This window comes from Stegostoma tigrinum, chromosome 8 (assembly GCF_030684315.1).
Source record: "Stegostoma tigrinum isolate sSteTig4 chromosome 8, sSteTig4.hap1, whole genome shotgun sequence".
Lineage (NCBI taxonomy): Eukaryota > Metazoa > Chordata > Chondrichthyes > Orectolobiformes > Stegostomatidae > Stegostoma > Stegostoma tigrinum.
Genome location: NC_081361.1, coordinates 102,662,571 through 102,675,903, shown reverse-complemented (window position 1 = coordinate 102,675,903; position 13,333 = coordinate 102,662,571). Strand labels below are relative to the sequence as shown.

At 47.3% G+C, this 13,333-nt stretch overlaps 1 protein-coding gene across 1 annotated transcript in view; it reads left to right on the top strand.

Moving 5' to 3' along the window:
- Window positions 1-13,333, top strand: part of LOC125456016 (guanine nucleotide exchange factor VAV3) — a 196,626-nt gene that overhangs the window by 102,245 nt on the left and 81,048 nt on the right. Inside the window, exons 11-14 of the mRNA XM_059648207.1 lie at window positions 3,798-3,866; window positions 5,989-6,075; window positions 6,180-6,265; window positions 10,085-10,217. Of these exons, the coding sequence (XP_059504190.1) occupies window positions 3,798-3,866; window positions 5,989-6,075; window positions 6,180-6,265; window positions 10,085-10,217 (375 nt within the window). The remainder of the gene's footprint in view (window positions 1-3,797; window positions 3,867-5,988; window positions 6,076-6,179; window positions 6,266-10,084; window positions 10,218-13,333) is intronic.

Sequence of the window (13,333 nt, the reverse complement as noted above, 5' to 3'; positions counted from 1 at the left end):
CTGCAATCGCAGTAAGTGCTACACTTGCCCCCACACCTCCTCCCTCACCCCTATCCCAGGCCCCAAGATGACTTTCCACATTAAGCAGATGTTCACCTGCACATCTGCCAATGTAGTATACTGTATCCATTGTACCCGGTGTGGCTTCCTCTACATTGGGGAAACCAGGCGGAGGCTTGGGGACCGCTTTGCAGAACACCTCCGCTTGGTTCGCAATAAACAACTGCACCTCCCAGTCGCGAACCATTTTAACTCCCCCTCCCATTCTTTAAATGACATGTCCATCATCAGCCTCCTGCAGTGCCACAATGATGCCACCCAAAGGTTGCAGGAACAGCAACTCATATTCCGCCTGGGAACCCTGCAGCCCAATGGTATCAATGTGGACTTCACCAGCTTCAAAATCTCCCCTCCCCCCACTGCATCCCAAAACCAGCCCAGCCTGTCTCAGCCTCCCTAACCTGTTCTTCCTCTCACCCATCCCTTCCTCCCACCCCAAGTTGCACCTCCACTTCCTACCTACTAATCTCATCCCACCTCCTTGACCTGTCCGTCTTCCCTGGACTGACCTATCCTCTCCCTACCTCCCCACCTACACTCTCCTCTCCACCTATCTTCTTTTCTCTCCATCTTCGGTCCGCCTCCCCCTCTCTCCCTATTTATTCCAGAACCCTCACCCCATCCCCCTCTCTGATGAAGGGTCTAGGCCCGAAACGTCAGCTTTTGTGCTCCTGAGATGCTGCTTGGCCTGCTGTGTTCATCCAGCTTGACACTTTACAGGGATAAGGGACGGGGTTAGGTCTGGGTGGAATAGCGATGGGAAATGCAGGGTTACAGGGATAGGGGATGGGGTTAGATCTGGGTGGAATAGCGATGGGAAATGCAGGGTTACAGGGATAGGGGACGGCGTTAGGTCTGGGTGGAATAGCGATGGGAAATGCAGGTTTACAGGGATAGGGGACGGCGTTAGGTCTGGGTGGAATAGCGATGGGAAATGCAGGGTTACAGGAATAGAGGACGGGGTTAGGTCTAGGTGGAATAGCTATGGGAAATGCAGGGTTACAGGGATAGGGGACGGGGTTAGGTCTGGGTGGAATAGCGATGGGAAATGCAGAATTACAGGAATAGGGGACGGGGTTAGGTCTGGGGGGATAGCGATGGGAAATGCAGGGTTACAGGGATAGGGAACAAGATTAGGTATGGGTGGAATAGCGATGGGAAATGCAGGGGTACAGGGATAGGGGATGGGGTTAGGTCTGGGTGGGATGCTATTTGGAGGGTTGGTGTGGACTCATTGGGCTGAATGGCCTTCTTCCATATTGTGGGTATTCTAGATTCAATTGGAAGTATAAAAGAAATCTAGTGAAATCTCCCCAAGCCATGGACCTCAGGCAGCACGGGATGACATCCAAGACTCTTCTCTCCGGTACAGGGTCATCCACATCCCTGATAGAGACAGCTGTCACTCAGTGTCCTTGAGTAAATCCGTGTGTAGTGAGGGAGCTGTCAGCCTTTACAAAAGCTATCACCTGGGCAGGCTGACGATCACAGGTCAGCATGATGAGATAAGGAGTAGACAAGGCAGGGGAGCTAGACAGGAGTAAAGGGAATGCTGATCAGAGCATGGCAGGATGGATCAGAGTGCGTAAACCTAAGAATGCCTGAGCAGGTGGGGCTAGGGGTCACAAGAATAGCAATAGCACACAACTAGGGGCTCAGTATCTGCCCACACATATAAACCCAAATGAAGCAACAATAATATAAAACAAAGAACCGCAGATGCTAGAGATAGAACATAGAACAGTACAGCACAAAACAGGCCCTTCGGCCCACGATGTTGTGCCGACCATTGATCCTCATGTAGGCACCCTCAAATTTCTGTGACCATATGCATGTCCAGCAGTCTCTTAAATGACCCCAATGACCTTGCTTCCACAACTGCTGCTGGCAACGCATTCCATGCTCTCACAACTCTCTGTGTAAAGAACCCGCCTCTGACATCCCCTCTATACTTTCCTCCAACCAGCTTAAAACTATGACCCCTCGTGTTAGCCATTTCTGCCCTGGGAAATAGTCTCTGGCTATCAACTCTATCTATGCCTCTCATTATCTTGTATACTTCAATTAGGTCCCCTCTCCTCCTCCTTTTCTCCAATGAAAAAAGTCCGAGCTCAGTCAACCTCTCTTCATAAGATAAGCCCTCCAGTCCAGGCAGCATCCTGGTAAACTTCCTCTGAACCCTCTCCAAGGCATCCACATCTTTCCTATAGTAGGGCGACCAGAACTGGACGCAGTATTCCAAGTGCGGTCTCTTAAACTCAATCCCCCTGTTAATGAAAGCCAAAACACCATATGCTTTCTTAACAACCCTGTCCACTTGGGTGGCCATTTTAAGGGATCTATGTATCTGCACACCAAGATCCCTCTGTTCCTCCACGCTGCCAAGAATCCTATCCTTAATCCTGTACTCAGCTTTCAAATTCGACCTTCCAAAATGCATCACCTCGCATTTATCCAGGTTGAACTCCATCTGCCACCTCTCAGCCCATCTCTGCATCCTGTCAATGTCCCGCTGCAGCCTACAACAGCCCTCTATACTGTCAATGACATCTCCAACCTTTGTGTCATCTGCAAACTTGCTGACCCATCCTTCAATCCCTTTATCCAAGTCATTAATAAACAATTACAAACAATAGAGGCCCAAGGACAGAGCCCTGTGGAACCCCACTCACCACTGACTTCCAGGCAGAATATTTTCCTTCTACTACCACTCGCTGTCTTCTGTTGGCCAGCCAATTCTGTATCCAGACAGCTAAGTTCCCCTGTATCCCATTCCTCCTGACCTTCTGAATGAGCCTACCATGGGGAACCTTATCAAATGCCTTACTGAAGTCCATATACACCACATCCACAGCTCGACCCTCATCAACTTTTCTCATCACATTCTCAAAGAACTTGATAAGGTTTGTGAGGCATGACCTGCCCCTCACAAAGCCATGTTGACTGCATTTGATCAAGCCATGCTCTTCCAGATGGTCATAAATCCTATCCCTCAGAATCCTTTCTGACACCTTGCAGACAACAGACGTGAGACTTACTGGCCTGTAATTGCCGGGGATTTCCCGATTTCCTTTCTTGAAGAGAGGAATTACATTTGCCCCTCTCCAGTCCTCAGGTCTGAAACAAAAAAACACAGATTGCTGGAGAAACTCAGCAGGTCTCCCAGCACCTTTGGGCAGAAAACAGAGTTAATCTTTCAGGTCGAATGACTCTTCCTCTGGAAGCTGGTCTAATGGTGACTGAGCTATAATCTGGCCAGGGCCTGAGTAAATGGGACTGTGAAGAGACGGGATGGCACTGTACTCATCCCGCATCCAGGGACATGTGGATTCGACATGTATCAGCCTGTGTGAACCCTCCTGGCACATCTTTGATCCACTTCCAGGATGCTCCTGCCCTTCAGTACTGACCACCCAGCTGGCCATTACCCATCTTGTCTCTTTCTGCTCCATTGGGAGGTTTATTTCCTCCTGGAATGAGAGAGGTGGGTATTACAGGGGGTGAAAGTTGCTCGCACAGCTGTTACTGTTGGTTTTGTTTTTATTCACCCATGGGATGTGGGCATTACTGTTCTGGCCTGGTATGTATAGGTAGAGGGGCTGAATAGCCTACTTCAGCTCCTCATCGATAAGTTTATATGTTCACAGTTTCCAGGTGAGGGAGTGTAATTACTTATCCTGCCATAGTCAGATGTTATCGAGTGGTTATCTTACCCAGAATGTTCTGTGGTTCCACAGGAGCTCATGAAACAAACACCTGATGGTCAGGAGAAGGCAAATTTACGGCTGGCGCTGGATGCGATGAAGGTAGGCACAGGTGCTGAGCGACATGCACTGGGTTCAGACTAAGTTTCCAAGATTAAAACTGTATAAAATACCAGTGAATTCTCAGCACTAATGCTGTTTCCAGTGCTGGCCCTTATACATCACAAAGAAGGTTGGGTCCTTGGGGACAGTGCAGATGAGATTTATTTAAATAGGACTATATCATATGATGCAGAAACAACCATTACCTTCTGTGGTTAGGCTAAAGTGCTGCCATCAATTCTCCTTTCTGTATTGGGTTTGAGGGCATGTTCAGTTAACAGGTAACACTGATGAATCTTAACAAGAGGAGACATTTACCTGAACAACAGCTGTAGTTTATTGCAGAACAGTACTTTGATTCCAGCTGATAGCACTCCTGGAGAATGCAAATCACAGAATGAAATCTGGCTTGATAGGTCATATATTTTTGTTGTAGTTAATGTAATGGTCATTCACTGAAATATAGTCACTTGCAGAGATAACAGGAACTGCAGATGCTGGAGGATCTGAGATAACAAGGTTTAGAGCTGGATGAACACAGCAGGCCAAGCAGCATCAGAGGAGCAGGAAAACTGACGTTTCCGGCCTGGACCCTTTTCTAGGTCCAAAACATCAGCTTTTCTGCTCCTAAGATGCTGCTTGGCCTGCTGTGTTCATTCAGCTCTACACCTTGTTGTCTCATAGTCACATGCAGAGTTTCTTTAACAGCAGAACAGAAGTTTATTAAACAATAGATAAAAGCAAACAAAAACAAACATGAACCAAGTGATCTAGATATAAAATACATTTGGAAAATTCTTTCAGGTTCTTGTGAAGATTTGCAAAGTTGGAAAAATCTTAAAATAGCCAGCAAAACAAAGATTTTCTCTGTTCCCCAAAGCCATTGCTTTTAAGTGATTCAAATATGAAGAAATTACACCTTTATATTAAATCTTTTAAGGTCAATTTAACTGATTCTGACCAGTCTCTATCCTGTGAAGTGTGGAGTATTTTTTACACAAATGTTCAAAAAACCGAGCTTATAGATTCTAAGCTTCTAATAATCTACAGATTTCTACCCAAACTTTCCTGTCTGAAAGTTAGACAAATTGAACATTTCTACTGGAGTAACTTACTCCCTTCGCTGCTCTGGAGAGAAAAGAAAACTCCTTGCCAGAAAGTGGACTAACCAGCCATCATCATTTCTCCTCCAAACTTCCCTAAAAATTGTATTCTCTGATTTTTCAAATTAAAAATCAATCCTTGAGTTTTCTAAACTGGAAACAAACTGATGGATTTTAATATTAACTGCACCTGTCATGAAACACCTTCGTATAACATCTTCTTCCAGTAACACCCAGGGCTTTCTGATCTGACACAAACTTGCTTGGGTCACTGTTCTGAAAGGATGGTCTGACCTAGATTTTCATTTGAAAACCCTTCACAGGAGTAACTGGTACCCATATGCCACGATTTTTCAATCCAAGCTTTAAAATATTTTATATATAAATAAGTCACACACCTATCATCACCAATGACAATAGGAATAAGTTTAATTGGCTGGTTTGACAGCATTAGTAAGACTATTGGAACATATCCATCGAGATCTTCAGTGACCTTTGATTTCCCACCCAAAGCTGGGATGGAATTTAATATGATCTTCAGCAATAACCCTTTCAGAGCTGTTACCTTACTCAATGAGGAGCAGGCTTGAGCGACTTCTGGGGACAAGCTGAAATTATTCTCCTAAGAGCAGAGAAAGTTCAGGGGGATTTAATCAAGGCTGATGAAGCAGATTTATTTTACACAATGAGTTGATTTGACTCCAGTTACAGACTGGTCCCACACCCAGAGACACATGTTACAAACCTGTAACACTCTCAGACCCATCACACAATCCCAGATAACTTTACAATCCCAGATACACATTACACACTGGTCACACCCTCCCAGATGCAGTTTACAAATTGGTAACACTACCCTGGAGACACAGTACAGACCAGCCATACACAGTCTCAATCCCAATGCATCTTACACCCTCTTGGAACACTTTCACATTCCTGGACTGGTCATAAAGTCCCAGCATTCTCTCTCTTGAATATTCCTCAGCTAATTGAGTGGTTTAATTGATTTTTCTCTGTAGGACTTAGCTCAATATGTCAATGAAGTGAAACGGGATAATGAGTGCCTACGAGAAATTAATCAGTTCCAGCACAGTATTGATAACCTGGTAAGTTTTCAAATCGAACTGCGCAAACAGAACATTTTGCCAGGGCAGGATATAACGCTTGAGCTGAACTGTGCTCTTGGGAACTGACAATCTCTGTGTTTCAGAACCAACCTCTCACAAAGTTCGGACGGCCCAAAGTAGATGGGGAGATGCGGCTAATGACCCTGGACAAACGGACTCGACAGGATCGGTGAGTTAGTGGATCCTCAGTAACTCTGTGTTTCATATTTACAACCAGCGGGGTACAGTGCAGGATCAAACAGCAACAGCAAAAGGAGCAGCATTGAGAAATACTGATCACTACACAGCTTTTCAACAAGAGAGATTCTCCGCATGGTTTCAGATTGACTGTGAACCTGTCTGTATGTGAGAGTCTGTGTGTATGTGTGTGTGTGTGTGTGTGTGTGTGCGCGAGTGTGTGTCTGTGTGTGTCTGAAAGAGAGACTGTGTTTGTGTCTGTGTGTCTGTGTGTGTGTGTGCGTGAATGTGTGTCTGTGTGTGTCTGAAAGAGAGACTGTGTTTGTGTGTGTGTGTGTGTGTGTGTGTGTTTGTGTGTGTCTGTGTGTGTGTGTGTGAGAGAGAGAGAGAGACAGCGAACAGAAAACATTTCAGCACAGAACCAGCCCTTCGGCTCTCAATGTTGCACCGACCTGTGAAACCAAACTGAAGCCCATCTAACCTACACTATTCCATTATCATCCATATGTTTATCCAATGACCATTTAAATGCCCTTAAAGTGGGCGAGTCTACTACCATTGCAGGCAAAGCGTTCCATGCCCTTACTACTCTCTGAGTAAAGGACCCACCTCTGACATCTGTCCTATATCTATCACCCCTCAATTTAAAGCTATGTCCCCTCGTGCTAGCCATCTCCATCTGAGGAAAAAGGCTCTCGCTGTCCACGCTAACTAATCCTCTGATCATCTTGTATGTCCCTATTAGGTCACCTCTTAACCCTCTTCTCTCTAAAGAAAATAGCCTCAAGTCCCTCAGCCTTTCCTCATAAGACCTTCCCTCCATACCAGGCAACATCCTGATAAATCTCCTCTGCACCCTTTCCAAAGCTTCCACATCCTTCCTATAATGCGGTGACCAGAACTGTACACAATACTCCAAGTGCGGCTGCACCAGAGTTTTGTACAGCTTCACCATAACCTCTTGGTTCCGGAACTCAATCCCTCTATTAATAAAAGCTAAAACACTGTATGCCTTCTCAACAACCCTATCAACCTGGGTGGCAACTTTCAGGGATCTATGTACATGGACACCGAGATCTCTCTGCTCATCCATACTACCAAGAATCTTAACATTAGCCCAGAACTCTGTATTCCTGTTACTCCTTCCAAAGTGAATCAACTCACACTTTTCCACATCAAACTCCATTTGCCACCTCTCAGCCCATCTCAGCAGCTTATCTATGTCCCTCTGTAACCTGCAACATCCTTCCGCACTATCCACAACTCCACTGACTTTAGTGACATCCACAAATTTACTAACCCATCCTTCTACACCCCCATCCAGGTCATTTATAAAAATGACATTCAGCAGTGGACCCAAAACAGATCTTTGTGGTACACCACTAGTAACTGGTCTCCAGGATAAACATTCCCAATCTACCATCACCCTCTGTCTTCTTACAGCTAGCCAATTTCCGATCCAAACCTCTAAATCATCCTCAATCCCATGTCTCTGTATTTTGTACAATAGCCTACTGTGGGGAACCTTATCGAACGCTTTACTGAAATCCATATACACCACATCAACCACTTTACCCTCATCCACCTGTTTGGCCACCTTCTCAAAGAACTCAGTAAGGTTTGTGAGGCACGACCTTCCCTTCACAAAACCGTGCTGACTATCCCTAATCAAATTAATCCTTTCTAGATGATTATAAATCCTATCTCTTATAACCTTTTCCAACACTTTACCCACAACTGAGGTAAGGCTCACTGGTCTATAATTACCAGGGTTGTCTCTACTCCCCTTCTTGAATAAGGGGACAACATTTGCTATCCTCCAGTTTTCTGGCACTATTCCAGTAGACAATGATGACATAAAGATCCAAGCCAAAGTCTGCGCAATCTCCTCCTTAGCTTCCCAGAGAATCCTAGGATGAATCCCATCCGGCCCAGGGGACTTATCTACTTTCACACTTTCCAGAATTGCTAACACCTCCTCCTTATGAACCTCAATCCGGCCTAGTCTAAGAGCCTGAATCTCAGTATTCTCCTCAACAACATTGTCTTTTTCCTGTGTGAACACTGAGGCAAAATATTCATTTATCGCCTCTCCTATCTCTTTGGGCTCCACACACAACTTCCCACTACCGTCCTTGACTGGTCCTAATCTTACTCTAGTCATTACAGATAATGGGAACTGCAGATGCTGGAAAATCCCAGGTAACAAAGTGTGAAGCTGGATGAACACAGCAGGCCAAGCAGCATCTCAGGAGCACAAAAGCTGACGTTTCGGACCTAGACCCTTCATCAGAAAAGGGGGATGAGGAGAGGATTCTGAAATACATAGGGAGAAGGGGGGAGGCAGACCGAAGATGGATAGAGGAGAAGATAGATGGAGAGGAGAGGATGGGTGGGAACGTAGAGAGGGGATAGGTCAGTTGCAGTGGTCTGTCCTCACCCATACTCTCCATCTATCTTCTCCTCTATCCATCTTTGGTCCGCCTCCCCCCGTCTCCCTATGTATTTCAGAATCCTCTCCCCATCCCCCTTTTCTGATGAAGGGTCTAGGCCTGAAACGTCAGCTTCTGTGCTCCTGAGATGCTGCTTGGCCTGCTGTGTTCATCCAGCTCCACACTTTGTACTTTGTTATTCTAGTCATTCTTTTGTTCCTGACTCTGTGTGCGTGTGTGTGCGCGTGCATGCGCACGCGTTTGTAGAAATTCTGCCTTTTTATTAAATCCTGGTTATTCAGCATCTTGCTAAAAAAACAAAAGAACTACGGATGCCTAAATCAGAAACAAAAGCAAAGTTCCTCAGTTCTGAGGAAGGGCCACTGGACCCGAAACGTTAACTCACGTTTTCTCCTTCACAGATGCTGCCAGACCTGCTGAGCTTTTCCACCAACTTTGTTTTTATTCAGTATCTTGACTCCATTTAACTGTCTTTTGCTTGATGTCCCCTTGCCCCATAAACACACCCATCACAGCTTCTGAACACTCCAATTAACCCCAGAATCTGCACCTTTCCTGAGGAGAACAGTTCTAGATACACCACCGTCTTCCCCGCCTGCCCGAGTGGGGGAGTGTTTCCTGCTCTCCCCTTGAATGGCCCGGCTTGTTCTGCTCTCCCCCCGCTCCCCAGAGGAAATAGATTCGCTTCATTGACCCAATCAACACCTTCCATCATCTGAGTGATCGCTATGGGATCACCCTTTAATCTTCGATATTTGGGGGATTACAATCTGATGGATATAACCCGGCCTCATCACTTCACCCTTTCCTCCTCGGGATCATTTGGGTGAATCTGCTCTACCCCCTCCAAGGATAGTCTCCCCTTCCTGAGGTGTGGGGCCTGAACCGAGATCCTCCTGATGGGGCTCTGTGAAACTGTTTGTCCTGCTTTCCTTTATCAGCTGTGTTATCGGGAGGACGTAGCACTATGGTAATGTCACTGGGCCGGTGACCCAACACCCTGGGCTGATGACCTACAGACGTGGTTCAAATTTCACGAGGACAGATGGTGAAATTTGATTCCAGGTTACCATATATCCCTTGTTGACTGTTTACAAACCTATCTGGTTCACTCATTCCCCTCAGGAGAGGAATGTGACCTCTTTCCCTGATGTGGCCTACATGTGACTCCAGATCCTCAGCAATGCCTTCAACTCTGAACTGCGCTATGGGCAATTAGGGATAAATCTGCTCTAAATGCAATCCCAGCAATGATACCCACATCCCAGAAACAAGCACCAACAAAGCGAAGCTGCCGGCTCCTCAGGAAGCACATCGCTATAAATATCTTTAATCCAAATGTTGCTCTCTTCAAATAGACACATCTTCCTGTTCGACAAGGCTGTCATTGTGTGTAAGAGACGTGGAGATAACTATGAAATGAAGGAAGTAATTGATTTGAGCATTTACAAGATAACAAACAACCCAACAACAGACAAGGAGAATAAAAAGGTGAGTGAGGGCCATGTGACAATGTGTCCCTGCGTGCCCCTGTCTCTATGCCCCATTCTGCTCACTCTCACAAACACATTACTGCCGACATCAACTTCGACCCAGTATCCTCACTGTAAGACAACACCCTGTGGTCATGTCATCCACTGAGTCAGCTGCTGCAGTGAACTATTCACCTACTGAAACCCTCACATCGAAGTGTAACTCTTGCACTCCACACCTGAGCACCCTCAATGATAATGTAACAGCAAGAGTAGGCCATTCAACCCATCAAGATAGCAAGAACTGCAGATGTTAGAGGCAGTCAATACAGTGTGGAGCTGGAGGAACAGGCCAGGCAGCATCAGTGGGTAGGAGAGCCGATGTTTCAGATGCACACCCTTCATCAGGATTAGTGAAGGGTCGAGGCCCAAAAAGTGGACTTTGCTGCTCCTCTGATGCTGCCTGGCCTGCTGAGTTCCTCTAGCCCCACACTATATTGAGCCTGTTCAACCATTCAGTGAGATCATCATTGATCTGATAGTCCTCATCTACACTTGCCTGCCTTTTCCCTTGATAACCCTTGATTTCCTTACTTCCTCATCTCAGTCTGTCTCAGCCTTGAATATACTTATTGACCCAGTCTCTACAGCCCTCCACAGTAAAGAATTCCCAGATTCCTTACGCTCTGAGAGAACATCTCAGTCCTGACTGGGCACCCCCTCATTCTGAAATAATGCCCTCTGGTCTTAGACTCTCCCACAAGGGGAAACAATCTTTCCACATCTCCCCTGTCAAACCGCAAAAGAAATTTGTATGTTTTAATCAGGTTCGCTTTCATTCCTCTTAACACCAATCAGCACAGGCTCAACCTACTCATCCCCTCTTCTTTAGGCAGGCCCTCCATCCCCAAGATCAGTCAAATGAACCTTCTCCAGACCTTCCCCTATGACCCTAACCCTAAACCCTCTAACTGCAACCCTAGCCCCCTCTCACACCAACCTTTACCATGTCTCACCATAACCTTAACCCCTTCTAAACTTCCGAGGAAAGATCACCGGAACTGAAATGTTAACTCTGCTTTCTCCTTCACATGCTGCCAGACCTGCTGAGTTGTTCCAGCAACTTTGCTTTTGTCCCTGCTAACTGTAAACCTAAACCCCTCCAAACCGAACATTAACCCCCTCTGACCAACCTTAACCACCCACTTACCACAATGCTAAACCCCTCTAACCCTAACCCCCTCTAACCCTAACCCTAACGCCAACCCACTCCCACCCTAACCCCCCTAACCCTGATCCCCCCCACCCCAACCTAAACGGTCCACACTACAATATTAACCTTCCTCTAACCCTAACCCTAACCCCTCTCATCCTAACCCCCTCTAACCCTAACCCCTCTCATCCTAACCCCATCTAACCCTAACCCTAACCCCCTCTAACCCTAACCGTTCTCACCCTAACCCCCCCAACCCTAACGCTAACCCCTCTCACCCTAACCCTAACCCCTCTCATCCTAACCCCCTCTAACCCTAACCCCTCTCATCCTAACCCCATCTAACCCTAACCCTAACCCCTCTCACCCTAACCCCCTCTAACCCTAACCGTTCTCACCCTAACCCCCCCAACCCTAACGCTAACCCCTCTCACCCTAACCCTAACCCCTCTCACCCTAATCCCCTCTAACCCTAACCCTAACCCCTCTCACCCAAAACCCCTCAAACCCTAAACCTAATGCCTCTCACCCTAACCCCCTCTAACCCTAACCATAACCCCTCTCACCCTAACCCCCTCTAACCCTAACCTTAACCCCTCTCACCCTAACCCCCTCTAACCCTAACCCCTAGCACCCTAACCCCCTCTAACCCTAACCATAACCCCTCTCACCCTAACCCCCTCTAACCCTAACCTTAATCCCCCTCTCCCTAACCCCTCTAACCCTAACCTTAACCCCCCTCACCCTAACCCCCTCTAACCCTAACCCCTCTCACCCTAACCCCCTCTAACCCTAACCCTAACCCCTCTTACCCTAACCCCCTCTAACCCTAACCTTAACCCCTCTCACCCTAACCCCCTCTGACTCTAACCCCCCTAACCATAACTGCTCTCACCCTAACCCCCTCTAACCCTAACCCCTCTCACCCTAACACCCTCTAACCCTAACCCTAACCCCTCTCACCCTAACCCCTCTAACGCTAACCCTAACCCCTCTCACCCTAACCCCCTCTAACCCTAACCCGAACCCCTCTCACCCTAACCCCCTCTAACCCTAAACCCGTTAACCCTAACCCCCTCTAACCCTAATCCGAACCCCTCACACCCTAACCCCCTCTAACCCTAACCCCCTCTAACCCTAACCCTAACCCCTGTCATCCTAACCCCCTTTAACCCTAACCCTAACCACTCTCATCCTAACCACCTCTAACCCTAACCCTAACCCCTCTCACCCTAACTCCCTCTAACACTAACCCTAACCCCTCTCACCCTAACCCCCTCTAACCCTAACCCTAACCCCTCTCACCCTAACCCCCTCTAACCCTAACCCGAACCCCTCTCACCCTAACCCCCTCTAACCCTAATCCCCTCTAACCCTAACCCCTCTCACCCTAACCTCCTCTAACCCTAACCCGAACCCCTCTCACCCTAACCCCTCTAACCCTAACCTTAATCCCTTTCACCCTAACCTTAACCCCTCTCACCCTAACCCCCCCTCACCCTAACCCCCTCTAACCCTAACCCCTCTCACCCTAACCCCCTCTAATTCTAACCTTAACTCCTCTCATCCTAACCCCCTCTAACCCTAACCTTAACCACTCTCACCCTAACCCCCTCTAACCCTAGCCCCTCTCACCCTAACCCCCTCGAACCCTAACCGCTTTCACCGTAACCCTCTATAAACCTAAACCTAACCTCTCTCACCCTAACCCCCTCGAACCCTAACCGTAACCCCTCTCACCCTAACCCCCTCTAACCCTAACCTTAACCCCTCTCACCCTAATCCCCTCTAACCCTAACCCTAACCCCTCTCACCCTAACCCCAACCCCCTCTCACCCTAACCCCCTCTAACCCTAACCGTAACCCCCTCTGTCCCAAAGCCTAACCCTCCTTTCTAGAATTGAGAATGCTGCCCTGAGCTA